The sequence below is a fragment of the Rhinichthys klamathensis genome, unplaced genomic scaffold (genome assembly GCF_029890125.1).
Source record: "Rhinichthys klamathensis goyatoka isolate OS25496 unplaced genomic scaffold, OSU_Roscu_1.1 h1tg000055l_1, whole genome shotgun sequence".
Taxonomy (NCBI): domain Eukaryota; kingdom Metazoa; phylum Chordata; class Actinopteri; order Cypriniformes; family Leuciscidae; genus Rhinichthys; species Rhinichthys klamathensis.
The window spans coordinates 2,514,322-2,531,197 of record NW_026606600.1 but is presented as its reverse complement, the minus strand read 5'-3'; the positions used below and the strand labels follow the sequence as shown (position 1 = coordinate 2,531,197).

The 16,876-nt window shown below is 37.1% G+C and overlaps 1 protein-coding gene across 1 annotated transcript in view; it reads left to right on the top strand.

The window, feature by feature from the left end:
• The window catches only part of cdh8 (cadherin 8), a 110,033-nt gene that overhangs the window by 73,366 nt on the left and 19,791 nt on the right, over positions 1 to 16,876 (top strand). The window contains exons 4-6 of the mRNA XM_056248454.1: positions 12,818 to 12,937; positions 15,585 to 15,752; positions 16,636 to 16,823. Coding sequence (XP_056104429.1) covers positions 12,818 to 12,937; positions 15,585 to 15,752; positions 16,636 to 16,823 — 476 coding nt within the window. The remainder of the gene's footprint in view (positions 1 to 12,817; positions 12,938 to 15,584; positions 15,753 to 16,635; positions 16,824 to 16,876) is intronic.

Here is a 16,876-nt window from a genome sequence, read left to right as displayed (position 1 = left end):
CATTCATTTTTATATGTTTTTCCTTTCTTTTTATCTATCATTTATTTTAACAAATCCCTGCATGTATATATGTGTGCAGGTGTGTATACTGGTGTATATGAGAGTATGTGTGTTCCCTTTGATGGATTGCTTGTCAGAAGGCACCAGGAGCGCTTCCTATGGCTGACTGAAACATTTTCTCACCAGTCACGTTCGCTGGGTTTGGTCTTACCTTTGAGAAGCTCTCAGCAAATGTGTTAACCCCTCTCAACCTGGCCATTTTGTCTGAGGCCAAAGGTTTGGTTTGTGAGATTCCCTTTTCCCTCATACTACCAGTCAGGGTGTAGCCGAAGCCATCACTGCATCCATATCGTGTGCAATTGTCATGTCAGAGGTGCTATGTTAGGTGCCGTTACTATGGCAGGGAGATCAATGCCTCCGTCCACTCCCACGTTCTCCCAACTCCTTTGACCGTGATGCTTTTCATCCCTGTCTGACTGCTCTGCGCACACCGTGATAGTTATATGTCAACTTTGATGGTCCCATAATGCTTACAGGAAGTCAGACACACCGTTAGCTCATTGCCTCACCATTACACCACACACACAGAGACACATACACTCTTCCACCTGCTCAGTGCTGCCGTTTATCGCCTATCCTTTCCTCTTTTCACTTTTTCTGTTGAGGGGGTGCAGACTTGGCCGGCGTGCTTTGTGATGATCACAATCACTTCAATGTGTCATTTATTCTCCTGAGTGCTTCAATACTTATCTCAGTCTAGACACAGCCAAAAACCTAGCTGCAATACACCCAGTACGTCAAGCCAACTGGAGGACCAGAAATATTCCCTTCGACCACATTTATGGGATGGCTTATGACATTGCCACATTCCAAATAAAAACAAATTAAATATATAAAATGATTATACTATAAAATATTATTAAATTATGAATAATATTAATAATTACACACGCAGATACAGAAAAAAATGCAATGCAATATCACATGAGTATAACGATATGGCTCTATATATCAGCACGGCTGTGATTCAGTCGTAGGTACGGGGCCGCAGGCCATTAAAAGTTTGGGGTCTGTCAGGGTGCATTTATACGGAAGCGTATTGCATTCACTTGAGGAAAAAAAATTTACTCTGTTTTTCTGAATCTACGAGTTAATTATCTCAAAATTATGAATAACTCATTAATTCATAAAAACAGAGTGGAAATTTTTTTTTTCAAGAAAAATGTATCTCATAATTCTGAGATAATTAACTCGTTATTTCAGAAAAACAGAGTACATTTTTTTTCCTCAAGTGAATGCAATACGCTTCCGTACATTTATTTGATCAAACATACAGTAAAACTGTAACCATTATGTTCTGTCAGTGTCAGCATCATAAACTTTTAGATGATTTGAAAATTCTCAACATGTAATCCTTTGTTCAGTTTCCCCGCTTCTCTTTTGTGTTAATTGACTTCTGCTGTGTCCTATTAACTATCATCATTTGTGTTTGCTTCATAAGTTGATCTCACATTCATTCTCTCTTCGGTCTATGTTACATTTAGTGTGTGTTGCCCTTCCTGTCTGTTTATTCTTTGTATCATCGTCATTAAACTTTGTGTTGGAATTAGGCCTACTCATCATCTTCGTCTACCTTCATGCAACCACCTGTGACAAAAACAGCAATATTGTGAAATACTATTACATTTAAAAAAATGCTTTCTATTTTAATACATTTTTGAAATGTGATTCTTTTTTATTGCAGAGCTGATATAGCAACCATTACTTCAGTCTTTAGTGTCACATGATCCCTCAGAAGTCATGCATATGCTGATTTGGTGCTCAAAACACATTTCTTATTATTATCAATGTTGGAAATTTTTTCAGGATTTTTTACAACGAGCAGCAATATCATATATGTGGTTAAAGTGTATAAATGCATATGGTGATTAGAAATATTTTCTCATGTAGCTATTTTTTAGTAGCCTTTTTTAGTGACTTGTTTACTTGCCTTTCTGTCATTTGCATTTTTTTCTAAGTGAGAATGAAACAGAAGAGAGCAGAACTCCAGGCAGATCTTCTCTGGCGGTATTTTTCTGGTTTGACAGCAAATGCCACCGTTCTGACAGCCCTCATGTCTTACTTGTTATATATGTTCAATGCAACTAGATCAACTTTATTTTTATTTGACTTGTTCTTACAAACAGCGCTTGGAATGTGAGAAAAAATGTCCACCTTCACCATGTCCTCTTGACTTATTGTCCCTCTCAGTGTTACTTATAACTTACTCTGTCTTGTTTCATTTTGTTCTGACTATCTAGGGGACAATTAAAAATGTGAAGTGTAGCAATTTGTCTAGAAATTACTTGACAGCATCCTCTACAAATCCCGCACACATTTCCTAAGAACTAATTAAAATGAATCAATGACATGGCACTTCAAAATGGCTGCATATGTCAAAGCCATCAGCAGCAAGCAAAGGACACTCTTAATTGTTTTGTTCCTGTGGTTCTTGTAAACAGCTTGTCAAGGACTGCACTCAAGCATCTATGTTACACAAGTCTTTTTTTTCCTCCTCTGCCTCAAATGCCTTTCACAAACACATACTTTACAACCCTTGCCGCCCTGCTGCCATATTAACTCACCCCAGGCTGGTAGCATGTTGTGTTAAGTGTTGGTTGTCTTGCTGTCTCATCAAAGGCCATTAATTGTGGCACCAAAGCGATGGTCACTTGCACTACATCAGCCTGAGGCCTCTTTTCCATGAAGGAATCAGATTTTAAAACATTGACAGCCGTGAGTAGAGTCTCTCATGTCTTCCTCGCTTGCCTTTTAAGCAACTAGTCATTCCTTTAGCTGGCAAAGCCTGTCATACCATAAACAGAATACAAGATTTGGGTAAATCAGATGTGCCAATACTTTCCCCTTTATAAAATCCAATGTTTTGAGTGTGAATGTGAATGAATAGCCGTTAGAACAGATCAGGTGGATAGAGTGCTAGATGAGACTATTTTATAATTTATAGTCTCCTTCACTAAGCCTCTCAGCAACATTCATGTCCCTTGATAAACAACACAGAGAAAACACCCTTTTCAATTATACCTCCAGCTGTAAATCATGCAGGAATGAGTGGCGGCCTGAAAATTACACCCTTCCATATGACAGGCGAGGATGCACACACCTTGATATCCTTCTCCTGCTGATAGCTTTTAGCATTTGTCATAAATGTCCACCTGTATCGATAACGAGACAAGCATTGCTGTTATGAGCGTAAATTGGCCTCAGTCCAGCATGTTTCAGCGGACTCTAGTGGACATTTTGACTTGCCTCCTGTACCGTGATTCACAGTTCCTGAGCAAGCCTGAGCTATTATCCCTGCCGGTTGGTTTAGGCCACAATTTGAGGAGAATGATGGCTCTTTGATGAGAGCCTTCAGGACTGGTAATACATGTCTGACCAATGCATTTCAATCACGGGGGTCAACTTGACTCAATCATTCCAGCTCCTGGCATAGGTCTGTTATTTTAACATTCACATTGTATTGCATGAGTCAAACTGACTCGTTGGCTCTTTATAATATTTTCCAAGAATTGGTTCCTTTTAAAATTGTATATTAAAATAATTGAATAATAATTAACAGGGCTCCAGACTAACACTGGTTCCCCATGTTCTACAGATGGTGGCACTGGCAGGGGGGCCATTAAAATGAAAAATGAAAGGAAACCAATAATAACAGTCACATTGTTATTGTTTTTCAAATGCAATTAACAATAGAACTTTACTCGCAGAAATTGATATTGTATTGTTAGCCTACTGTATATATTAATACTTGATACTGATTGGTCTGTGCAGTATTTCAGTTGTGTTTGTTCTGTCATATAGATACACTTTTTACCTGTTCACCATTGTGCACCCTTAGTGGATAAAAAAAAAAAAAATTGCATGCGTAGCAACATTATTATTTTGCAAATTATATAGGTTTTAAGGATTATTATTATGTTATATTATTAATTTGTAGTTTTAAACGTTATTATTGCATATGGTACTATACCTTTTAGTATGTAATGTTATACAAGTCTTTTTGGTGGCAAATTCTGAAGCCATTTTTTTTTCTCTAAATTTCCAATTGTGATCCCATTCCAGATGCCACAGATTCAGCAGATGACATGAGTATATAGCTTTCAGCAGGAAGCTGAGTGGTACCATGATGGGATACCCATTTTTCCAGCCACGGTTCCTGCCTAACTCAGCTGCACACCCAAAACAAGCCCATTTAAGCCATATAACCACTCATTATCCCATATCTCTTTGCCTGACATTGTTTTGAAATGATAGAAACTGTGAAGAATTTCTGTGGATATGGGAATTGCTACGTGAAACATATGCCAATTATTTTTTTTAAGGTCTATGATTCTGTTTATTGATCGAATTTATTGAATCAATTTATTGGCCAGAGGTCATGATGTTGGTGTGTGACCGCATTCTGAGTGCTCAAGTCAAAGACCAGAATCCTCTTAAGACCTATGTGGGCTCTTGCCAGCTTCATCACATTCAGTCACTGCACTGATGGTATCAGCCTCAGACAGCATGCCTATGGACCTCAAACGGTCCTCTAACAGTCTAACTGACTGTCTGATGCACACAAAACTGGCAAGCTCTAATCTGATTGGCTGACTTTTCTGTATTTCCTGGAGTAAAAACAAACAGGTGTTTTATTTGTTGTTGTTGTTCTCTCCCCCACCTGGAAACAATGCCATGTTTACAAGGTACCAAGTTGACACAACAAGTGTTTGAGGATGAAGTTATCACTGGATCTGCCAAATTTTGTCAGATCCCAGTAGATCTTTAAAATATTTTTAGTTAACTAGATGAGCAGACTGGTATTATTCTGCTTTGTTTTCTGACACAAAACTCTCGAATGAACGGATTCCTTTTAAAATGACTAAAATTCTCCTGCAAAATTTCTCTGAGCAACTGACTAATTCACACTTTTTATTGAAATTGAATTATTTTGCTTTGTTTATTCTGTAACACTTTATTTTAAAAGATTAACTGAACATAGTAATGACATAGCCATTATCTATGCATTTGTTAAGCTTTAACAAACCAGTATTTAATAATTAAAGGGGTAGTTCACCGTAAAATGAAAATGTCATCATTTACCTTTGTGTTGTTCTAATGCCATACATTCATTTTAGGATGAAATATACCTTTTACTGAACATGTATTAAGGGCATGGTATTATTTACAACTTATCAAACATTTGAAGGATAAATAAGCAGAAATAAGCCTATAATTCATGGTTAACTGAATGTATAGTAAAGGCCTTTTAGGTTTACACTTTATTTATAGTCCTCTTCAGACATTCTACTAACTAAATTACCTTTGCCACTGCATGACAACTAACTCTATATAGAGTATTTAGACTGTAGTAGACTAGACTGTTTGGTTATGGTTAGGTTTAGTATAATGAGTTAATAAGGCATACTTGCAAAGTTACTTCTAGTCAGAATGTCTGTTGGGGTAGCATCGAAATAAAGTGTTAGCAGATATAAAGCAGACAATCTACTCCAGTGTCTACTCTCAGAAACTCGAATGATTGCTAGTTGACATGTATTTGCAAAGTGACTTATAGTCAGCAGAATGTCTTTAGCCGGGTGCACACTGTGCGATTTTGGTTACGATTTGGCCGACTGAGACAAGTTAGTCGTTAGTTTGACATATTCACCGACAGCCGATTAATGACTGTTGCGATCAAATTTTACCACTGATGAAATTCTGGCAGTGTCAGAACATTTGACTCACAGTCCTGCAGTGTGACTTCTCCTACAACAACCGTCGAATTGTCTTCGTTTTTCAAGACAAGCCATGACCAAAATTAACATTAGAGATTTCTTTGTAGCCACCTTCTCAATCAATGTGAACCGCGTGTAATGCAGTTCACATCACCGAACGTGTCATTGATTGATGATGTAAAATCTTGGACAAGTTTTCTTGCGTGCACCCTTTTTTAACACGTCTTGACTATCGTACAGTCTAACATTAATGACAACTGAGATCCTTCAGTGTTACATGGCTTACAGCGATGATTATGTTCGTACAGTCTGACAAGCAACAATCATAAAGCACTATTATAAATTGCACAGTGTGCACCCGGCTTAAGATCAAGGAAATGTTTTTTTTTTCTTAATTCATGGCCCCTTTAAATGGTTTTAATGCACGCCTTCCAACCAATTAGAATTGAGTATTCAGAGAGACCATAAGATATAAAAAAGACATTTTTAGAAAAAAGGGTTGATACAATCAAAGTCAATGGTCTCTAATGTTGTTTGTTTTCAAAACATTGTTCAAAATAACTTATTTTGAGTTCCACAGAAGAAAGAAAGTCATATTGGTTTGGAATGACATGAAGATGAGTAAATGTTGACAGAATTTAATTTTTTTGTTTTGGTCGAACAATTCCAATAAACAGGGATTTGAATAATTTCCATATGCTGGTTTTGAAAAACACCTGCAAAAAAAGTTAATATTACTTAGAAATAATATTCTGAATATTCAGTATCAGCTAAAGCCCAGATAATGATATATGTGTGCTTTGAGCTATATCATGTAGAGACCACAACATTTAAAGACCCTCACTCAATGAAATGAAATGACCTGACAAGTATAATATAATTTTCCTACTTCGAATTGATTCACACCATTCGGTAACTGTTGGCACAGAGTGTGATTGCGCTAAAACTACTGTGGATATGCCAGCGGATAATGATGCCACCGCAGACAGAACCACAGAGAAGCACAGCATGGCCCAGGGCTATATAGGAGCAAAAGCACTGAGATGTAAACAGCTTGGAAGTGGCCTGGCCCGGGGACATGTGGTGGCCTGCTCAGGGTGATGCTTCCCCCATATTCCTCAGTGACTTCATGAATATACATGAAACCCCAGTCATGCAGGGGAGGGAAGTTCATGCATGGACATCTGAGAAGATTCTGCCATAGTACAGCTGACAATACAGCACATCAGTGTTTATCCACCGCCCACCCAAAGCCTAGTTCATAAGGAGGTTTGGTATTGATTTTCTTTCACGGCATCCATGTATGCAGTAAGTACAAAGAGCAGTTTCCCTTTATTTTTTCATTAGGCCCAATGCCCCGGTGCAGTGTTTCAAGCATGCAGTTGACATTTCTCCAGACACAAATATGGTTTTTATGGCTGTTCTGTTTGAGATCCCCAAACATCTCCCATGGCTGGAAAAGCAATGAAGCATCCTTGATTTCCCAAATGCGATGGAAGAAATGTCATAATATTTAGATTTATGTACGGCAGAATTGCATCAAGCTAAGTATTATCTCCGACTGGGTCAATGCGATCACAGCTCTTTGTATGGTTTGTCAGGGACCCCTTATAAAGTTTTGTACTAAAATAAAGAATCTCGCTCATTTTCACTCATCTTTTTTAGAATATGCAGATCTCAAAATCAAGTTTCAACAAGTTTCCACTGCCCAAGGGTGTCACTGACCCATAACCACGATTCTTGGACTTTTGCGGTGCAATACATTGCAAGGACAGGCTAATCTGTACTGATTTGGAGCTCAGCCAGTGGAAGGCTCCTCTAATCCCTCATTCTTTTTATCAGAGGAGGAGAGGCAAATTTCACTTCTGCACAAGAGGGGGAAAGGAGCTATTTCATGCCTCACTGACTCTACTGTTTTTTTTGTCTGTGTGTGTGTTTTTTTTAGAATGGTTGTCTTCTCTTTTTTAGGCCTTATTTTATATGCTGCATCACAGCATTCTGTGAAAAACTTGCTCTATGTGTTCTTTTTTTTCTAGGTGTGCAGAGATACTGGAAAGACACCTTTGCCAATTAGCATATTAGCCCTTAGTTGTACTGTGTTAACACCGTTGCTCTTTCATAGAAAAAAAGGAGGTCTTTAAACGTATTAATGCAGCATTCATCCTGTTATATGCATTACAAAGTAAAGACATTCATTACAAAATTCCATTACATTGTTTTCAGTTGGCCTCCCATTCGTAGCAAAACAGTGTGGGCTGCCTCCGCCGCTCTGCAGTAGTAAAACAGATTAAAGACTGTACGTACCTGTTCGGATGGTGTGCTTGATGCTTCTACTTTTTTTCTACTGAGTTTTTTAACAGCTGTCCGGTACAAAGTAGCACGAGGAAGAGACAACTGTGGTATCAGGCAGCTTTCAGCACTCCACAAGTCAACAGTAATGTCTTTATTAATCTCTCTGCCTCTAAGGCAGCTTTGAGAGGAAACACTGAGAAACAAGAGAAATATTCCAGTCCTGGATAAAGATAAAGGGATTTCCTTTATCAAAACATGAATCAGCGGTTTTACGCGAAGGGAGCCATAGAGTACCTCCCCAGGGCCAAATGGAGAAAAAGATCATATACTGTTAGCAGCATTCGGGATTGAGATAAGGAGACTATTGTGCGATCAACATACACATGCATTCTGAGAACACAAACACTGATATTCATTGGTAATGTAATTAAAGCATTTGATACCACAGTGCAGTATGTCACGATCCTACTGAGTGAAAGGAAGCGCATTACTAGTAACAGATATCCTGTGGGTTGAATTGCTCATATTTCCCTGATCATGTTTCACACATACTGTATCATCCTCATACACACTCAAGTAACAGTCATCAGTCATTGAGAATATAAAGGAATAAGGACATTTCATTCTACCGAACTACCCGCAAGTGCTGTATTAATACTCACACAGGTCAGTTTATTAGACGAATGAAACTTGTGAGGTAATGCAGCGCTGTTTCACTTCTGTCTACACTATCATACTAAACTGCATTTGAGTGTGTTGAAAGTTAAAATGTTATTCTATGTGTTAGTTTGTCTGTATGAGACTAGCAGTAAGCTAGATCAACATTAAAATAATATACTGATCATATTCTAACATTGCATCATGTTGAGATATATAACATTGATTAGTTTTATGTACATTTGCTCACCTGTCTAATAAAGTACATGCAAGAGCTCTGTCAAGTCGAAGTTTTTCACGGACGTGGAGGTCTCGCCATCTCGAAAACGCCACGCTGATATTGATCCTCGTTTTAGTTCCCCTTTTGTCCCAAAGTCTACTTGCCATGGTGCATAATGTCTGAACGAAACAACAACAGCGTGAGCGTGCCGCTAGACGTAACGCAGTTGTCCATGTCTGTCGCCATGGTTACTATGGCAGTACGAGCGGAAACCAGGGATAACTCGGATATTACGTCATTGACAGGCGACGAGTGAACAGGGACGAGACATTATTTAAAATAGGAATTTCTCTGAAATTAAAGATATTTGGGAACTTTTGGGATATTGTAACATCATCGGCCGAACGGGTGCGTTTCCCGAAAGCATCGTTAGCCAACTTTGGTCGCAAGTTCCGTCGTTATCAGCATAGTTCAACGAGTCGATGTTTCCCGAAACCGTCGTTCCAACGAACATTCGCAAAAAGCATCGCAAAGTTGTGTGGTTGGAACGACAGCTCTCGAGCTGTGGTTAGAAGCATAGTTTCTAGATTGCATGACATGTGGACTTAATAAATCCTTATCTTGAGCAAAATAAGCAAGCTGACATTCAGTAAGTTCAAAGTTCAAAGAGTTTATTGTCATATGCACAGACAGAAAGCATGTTTCCCTGTACAATGAAATTATTACTTTGCCGTCCACATAAAATGTCATACAATAAATATAATTTCATACAAAAATAAATAACAAAGGAATAATTTCTCAGTAAATCTCCTAATAAAAGTAAGATTAATGCAATTAATAGAGCAATAAGTTAAACAGTTATGACCATGGTTGCAAACTCCTATCAACTGTTTAGGAGTCTAATGGCAGAAGGAAAAAAAGAGTTCTTCAGTCTAGGTCCTGCATTTCACACTTCTGTGAAAACGTAAATTACATTCTAAATAAAAGACACAGTACAACCTGTGTCTTTTATTTAGAATACATACAAATGTAATTTACGTCTTTGAGTTTGTCAAGAGATTTAAAGCACCGTTTTTGAAGACGGCGCATGTGCGAACGTGCTCTACTATGTAAAAATGAGCCTATGATTGAATCTGGAAATAAAGCGAAATAACTGAGAAAAATTTGAAATATTCCTCAGATGCCATGTCTGTAATTTATATCAAAACATCTAGCATTAATTCGATCTCGAACAGTTTAATTAAAATAAGTTATTATTCCATTACGTGCGTGACGTCATAAACCAACGTGGTTGAACGACCACTTTGCGACAATATGGTTTCGGGACACAGTCGTGACTAGCTAGTTGATTTCTTCAAAGATGCATCATACTATGGTAGTGAAGCATCGAGTTACGTCGTTGTACGGGAAATGCACCCCTGGTAAACTCATCTACTCTCTAGTCCGCTTTCACTGCCTCGTTGTGTTGATAATTGCGCTCTTGCAAACAATTATAACTCAACCTTTCAGATAAAATGTTTTTAAACAAAGACTGAAAGAGTTTTTGGAAGCTTAGTGATGCTGCTGTGAAGTCTTGTGACCGTGGTGTAGATAGCCTATGATTAGCTTTTGACTACTGCGATTGTATTTACGTTAAAAAAAACATAAACATTGTGTCCATTTGTGGAGATTATCACGATGAACAAAACGTAGAATCGTAAGCTTTTGTTATTCACAGACCTTATTTTCTGCAATAATCCAAAACGCCAATGAAAGAATCATATGGTTTGTGTCAAGGGTACGTGGGTGATTCTGGGTTGGCCTACAAAACTACATCATCACTGCAGCACTGTATTTCTCATTTACCGATGACATCCAGCAAATACCCTTTTATATAATTTAAACAAGTCTTTGTATATTTGCATTAAAAACAATTATTACAAAAAAAAATTTCACAAATGTTACAAAGCTCCAGTTGTCCTTGATTTAAAACTAGTTTGCCTATCCGGCATATTCATGTCATCTTAACTGTGTATTGGATGTAAAATTACATGTCTTCATTTGAGAAAATATGATTCCCAGTGGATATAGATTTACTTGATTACTCTAGATTACAGTATTAATTCTCTTTCAGTCATGTTTTTAACAATTTCTTTATTTGTGAAAAAATTTCCAATGTCAAGCCAACGTTATGCCAGTATATCACTGGGAAACGCTTAGCATTAAACTTTGCACATTAAGTTCTTATTCTGAGTCCATCTGCTTGCCTGCGAGTTTGGTCTTTTATATCACTGTATTAGTCCATTAAGCTACATTAAGTGTTTTAAATGTCCAGCAGGGGAATCCTGATGTATTGAGGGAAACCCTAGCCTACTGCATGCAGCACATCCCCAGATATAAAGTTAAGGCAACTAAACAACCAAGAGAAATATCAAATGTAACAGTGGATCTGTACATCCGCATCGGGGGAATAACATTATAATCTCGTTCACGGTAGAGAAAGATGCATGTAGGCTAAACAAGAAAAGTAACCGTGAAGACACTGAATTTAACATAAAACAGCCGTCATAATAATGACGATAAAATATACACAAATACACTTAAATTGCTGTAAATGTCAATGAGTTTTTATGAATGAATGAACAGTTTGCTCTAACTGTTGCTCTTGTCTTCGTCAACAACACGCGCTTTTGCACCTTCTGCTGGTGAGGTCGACTAACAGCAGATGGAGAGTATGCTCTGTAATCTACTGCTTTTCCTGCAGTACCTGGATGTCAACGAATTTACTGTCGAATTTGAACCACTGAATTTGTGGAAGAGAATTTGCAAAGCGAAATAAAATGGACCGAAAATTGCCTGTTGAATATTATAGGTTGTATTTTTAAACAGTTTGAATATTTTGGAAGTGAAATATTAAAGGTGAATATAGATTATTGAATTTGAATGAATGGTGTTTGAAATGTTTTGAACTGAAACATTTACAGCTTAAATATTCAACCATGTTGAATTTCAGCCCATAAAAATGCAAGCCCTAAAAAAACAATGCATTAAAATGCAAGCAGGGTTAATGCAATGCCTATTTTTTTCAAGTAGTGCAATTCAACAGGCTTTTTTGTTTCAAAAACATTTGCCATTATTTTACTTCCATCGAAGTTGCAGTACATCATATTCCTCACTGGAGTAAATACATAAGGACTTCACTTGTGTTGCTCCAGGGAGACGTGGAGATGCACCTTCACTTAGGTCTGAATCAAGCCGTGCACATGGCAGTCCTCACAGTGGACGTTTTTCATGCTGCTTCTGACAGCTCCAGATACCTGTAGTTGTAGCACAGGCACGCTTGCTGGTCAGATGCTTACCAAGCTGTCAATGTGCTGTGGAACATGCTTTACAAACAATTACCACACCATCTGCACTGTCAGTGAGCTGTTTAGCATTAGCGTCTCAGTTTCTCTCGCACTCTCTTTTGTGTGTCTTTCTCTTTTGTGCTTCTTATTTTTCCTCTTTCTTTTCAATTCATCCAAGCCATGGGTTAATGAAGAGGAGGTTAGAAGAGCAGCTTGGATTGTTTGTTTGTCTGACTTTCTTTCGTTTTGATCTTGTTAAGGCCTGAAGCTGTGATGTTTTTTCATCGTGGAAGTCTCACAGCATGAGCGAGCGCTTGTGCACATCTGAACAAAACACACTTTTATGAGTTTATTCCAGAGAAGCTCTTATAGCATGGCCAGAGGTATGATTGAAACATTGGTAGGGTGAGAATAAAATATTTGTTCTCAAAGAAAACAAGTTCAGAGCGTGGACACAGTGGTGCGGTAAATGGAAACAATTGATTTATTTGTTCATTGCAAGTTATTTTTGTTTATTGAAGATGATTGTTTTCTCTTTTGCTTCACAGGTACATCAGTAACGAGAGTAACTGCAACGGATGCGGATGATCCTGTTTATGGAAACAGTGCCAAACTGGTATACAGCATTCTGGAAGGCCAACCTTATTTCTCCATCGACCAATCCACTGGTAAGTTAGCTACATTAAATCCAAAAAGTCGACCCACAATGAATAGATTGTCATGAATCATTAAAATTATTCAACATCCTGATTATTATACCATAACTTGGAAATAGGTGTAAGATGAAGCAGAACCTGATTTCACCAAGTACAACATGTTCCTCGATCAACATTCCAATCAACCAATCAGATTTGATGGACCAGTTTACAGTTTATGCTTCCAACCAGGGTTAGGTGCTTCTACATCAGTGTTTTTCACCTATCATTCCCCTCTGATTTTAGGGATAACATATGGGTACGGTTAGGTTTAGCGGTAGGGATATGGTTAGAATAAAATTTTCGGACAGGAATGTTAATATTTTCATATGGAACACGTCTTACTCGGCAAAATCAGGACGTGTGTAAGATGAAGGTCCCTTCGTTTACCAAGGCGAGTTTTAGGTGTTAGATCATGTATTATTATTATAATCATTGTTATTATGATCATCATTATGTGAGACATGAAAGAAATATTAGAGAAAGACCAAATAAACAAGATCATTTTACCTGAAGGACAGATGCAGATGCTGATTTTGTTCTGTAATAGCGCACAAAGCAATTTGCAGCTTCTGATTTAAATGACAGGGCTATCTTTGAACTCCATCTGCATTCTGCTTCCTTTTCAACCTTGACTTTGTTTTTTCCCTAATTGCATTTTCAGTTGACTTGTTAACTGTGTGTCTGTAAGCAACATGATTAAATAATGGTGAAATTATATTAATAAGCAATGAGATGGAAATGAACAGCTCGTAATTTGGAAAAACAACAGACAATAAACAAGTCCTGTATCTGTTCAAATTGTATGTGCATAATAAATGAACAGACTTGAAATATCTTTTTTTTCTTATGAGAACACCTCTTTTGGTTCATAACCCCATGCATTTCAATCACTCACTGTCAGCTTTGTCTAAGAATGCAAATGGCCGAGAGAAGGTGCAGAAGCCCAAATTGATGTGCCTTGTGCATGGTTTGTGTGATTACTGAACACATGCAGATGGCTTATTCAAGTGAGCCAGATGTTTTAATGAATGTTAATGAAAAATAAGAGGTAAAGGGAAAACAACCATTAGAAACCATTTGACACTTCCAACACCTCGTAGGAAATGAGACACACTTGATAAATAAGTAAACATTATGCACCAATTCATTACTTGGTTAATGGCTTGCAAAAAGAAAAAAAATATGTAAATAAATGAAAGGAAAGTAAACCTTCAAATACCTATGGAAATTAATGTTTGTGTTGCCTCGCTTCTGTGATCATCAGGAATTCATTTGAATAGATAATGATAAATCAGGATGACAATTGAATGAGTATTGCAGTGTGCGTTTGTGTGTGTAAGAGCATCAGATTCAGTGTTGCACCGCACGTGGCACACACACAGCACTCAGGGCGGTCTGCATTTCCATATTCATATCGACAGTCAGAGCACTTCACTTCTAAAAATGCACATCCTTAGTTCACTGAAATCATTGTGGTCTGTTGGTCTCCATGACAGAACAATAAACAAGGACATGTAAGTGCAGCATGAAAAGTATAGAAGAAAATGCATGCGCTCTGTGAATTATTCATGTGTAATGGAACTGGAGCTGGCCCTACTTATCCCACTTACCTTTCTTCCCATAAAATGCTTTTGTTTCCTTAGTTCTTTACTTATGTTATTTGCAATCTCTTTAATGCAGGTCCTTCTTATTATAGCATTTCTCATTTCTTTACACAACATTAAATGTCTATAAAGATTCTCAGTCATCATGAAATTGCATATAGCATTTTTTTTTCCCTATTTTTTGAAGATATTTTGTCACTTCCCCAAGTGACTTCATCAGAGTCAGAGTGATTTCCCTGGATTTAAGCTCATAACACACCATAACATCATAAGACTCGCAAATTGCTGTGGGAATCTCCTCCACAATGGTAACAATCGTGATCGCAGTGTGAATTGGGGTGAAACATCTGAAAAGATGAAAGGATAGTGTTAAATGTTATAAATCTCAATATGCAACCAATGAAGCCGTGCGAATGAATGGCAAAACACCTACAATAAATGAGGGGGAAAAAATGTCTAGAAGATTTCAGATTTATTAACATGATAAACTGAGACAACATTTTATTTAATACAGAGGGCTTTCATTTTATGATACTGTGGGGTTTGTTGTTTGAGTAGATTACCTTTTTTTTTTTTTAGGCTGAGTCAATGATAGTGCATACAATATTAAAGATTATAAGAGACAGACAGCATAATTCACATTCAGTCGGAATATAATTCACATTCAGTCGGAATATAAATGACTCCAGGTGCTGGGACAAGTCCTCGGCAAACAAACAAGCTAATTTGCAATGCCAAATGAAAGCAGCACAGGCAATGCATGGCACACTAAGCTGGTCGGGGTGTCAAGGACATGGGAAGAGCTAACAGATTTGGCAGGCGGCACACCTCAATCTACAATGGCTTGTTCATCTAGATCCTGTTCAGTATAAAGATGTGGCATATTCTTTTTTTTTTTTTTCATATCTGAAAGAATAAGATAGTTTACTTGAGGCTTTTTGTAATAGTAGTGTTCTTTTTTAATATCAATTAATTATATATGTCAATTAATATATTTATTGTGATTGTTATAGCAATCATTAGGGTGGCTCTGGCAGGGATGGATCGTGAGATGAGGGAAGAGTATCTTGTTGTCATTCAAGCAAAAGATATGGGAGGTCACATGGGTGGGTTGTCAGGAACCACCACTGTGACAGTCACTCTAACCGATATCAACGATAACCCACCAAAGTTCGCAAAGGGTAAGAGGAACTATCTTTTATAAACTACATCTAAACTACCGTGCAACATTTTGCAGTCAGTAAGATTTTTTTATTTATTTTTTTATTTACTATTTTTATTCAACAGAGATGCTTTAGATTGATCAAAACTGACAGTAAAGACTTTTACATGTTACTAAAAATTGCTGTTCTTTGAACCTTCATTCATCAAAGAAAAAATAATAAGCAGCACAATTGTTTTCAACATTGATATTATAAGAAATGTTTATTGAGCACCAAAAACAGCACATGACTAATGATTTCTGAAGTATGTGACTAGAATAAGGCTGATGGAAATTCAGCTTTGCCTTTACATTAATTAGTTACATTATAAAATGTATTGAAATTAGTGCTGTCAAATCGATTAATCACATCTTACATAACATTCAGCTTTGCCTTTACATGAATAATTAAATTTTAAAATATATAAAAATTAGTGCTGTCAAATCGAATAATCCCGATCTAACATAAAAGTGTGTGTGTGTGTGTGTATATATATATATATATATATATATAATGTTAGCAAATCACTTTAATGTTAGCAAATCGCGATTAATCGATTTTACAGCACTAATTAAAATAGAAAAAATAATAATTGTATATTGTAATATTGAAAAACATCACTGTTTTTACTATATTTTTTTATCAAAATAAATGCAGTCATGCAAGAAACTTTTGTCAACACGTTTCAAAACCTTATCGACCCCAAACTATTGAATGGTAGAATCTACTGTATACTATATACATATATAAAATAAATGTGTAGTCCTTTTTTCTAGCATTTTAGTTGTTTTATTGATTCTCTGAGTGCTATTTGATACCTGATATACCAGATATTCTACTTTCTTGTACCTTATCTCTAAAGGTTCTTATGAGTTCAATATTCCTGAGGATCTTGGCATTGGGAAGCCTGGAGGAAGAGTAAAAGCGAATGACAGAGACATCGGGGAAAATGCTAAATCAACTTACACCATCATAGGTGGAGACGAGAGGGGTGTCTTTGAGATTGTCACTGATGCTCAGACTCAGGAGGGAATCCTCAGACTCAAGAAGGTAAGACCAGAGAAGTAGGCTTAATGTGCCATAGGGACTCTCTAACAGTTGTA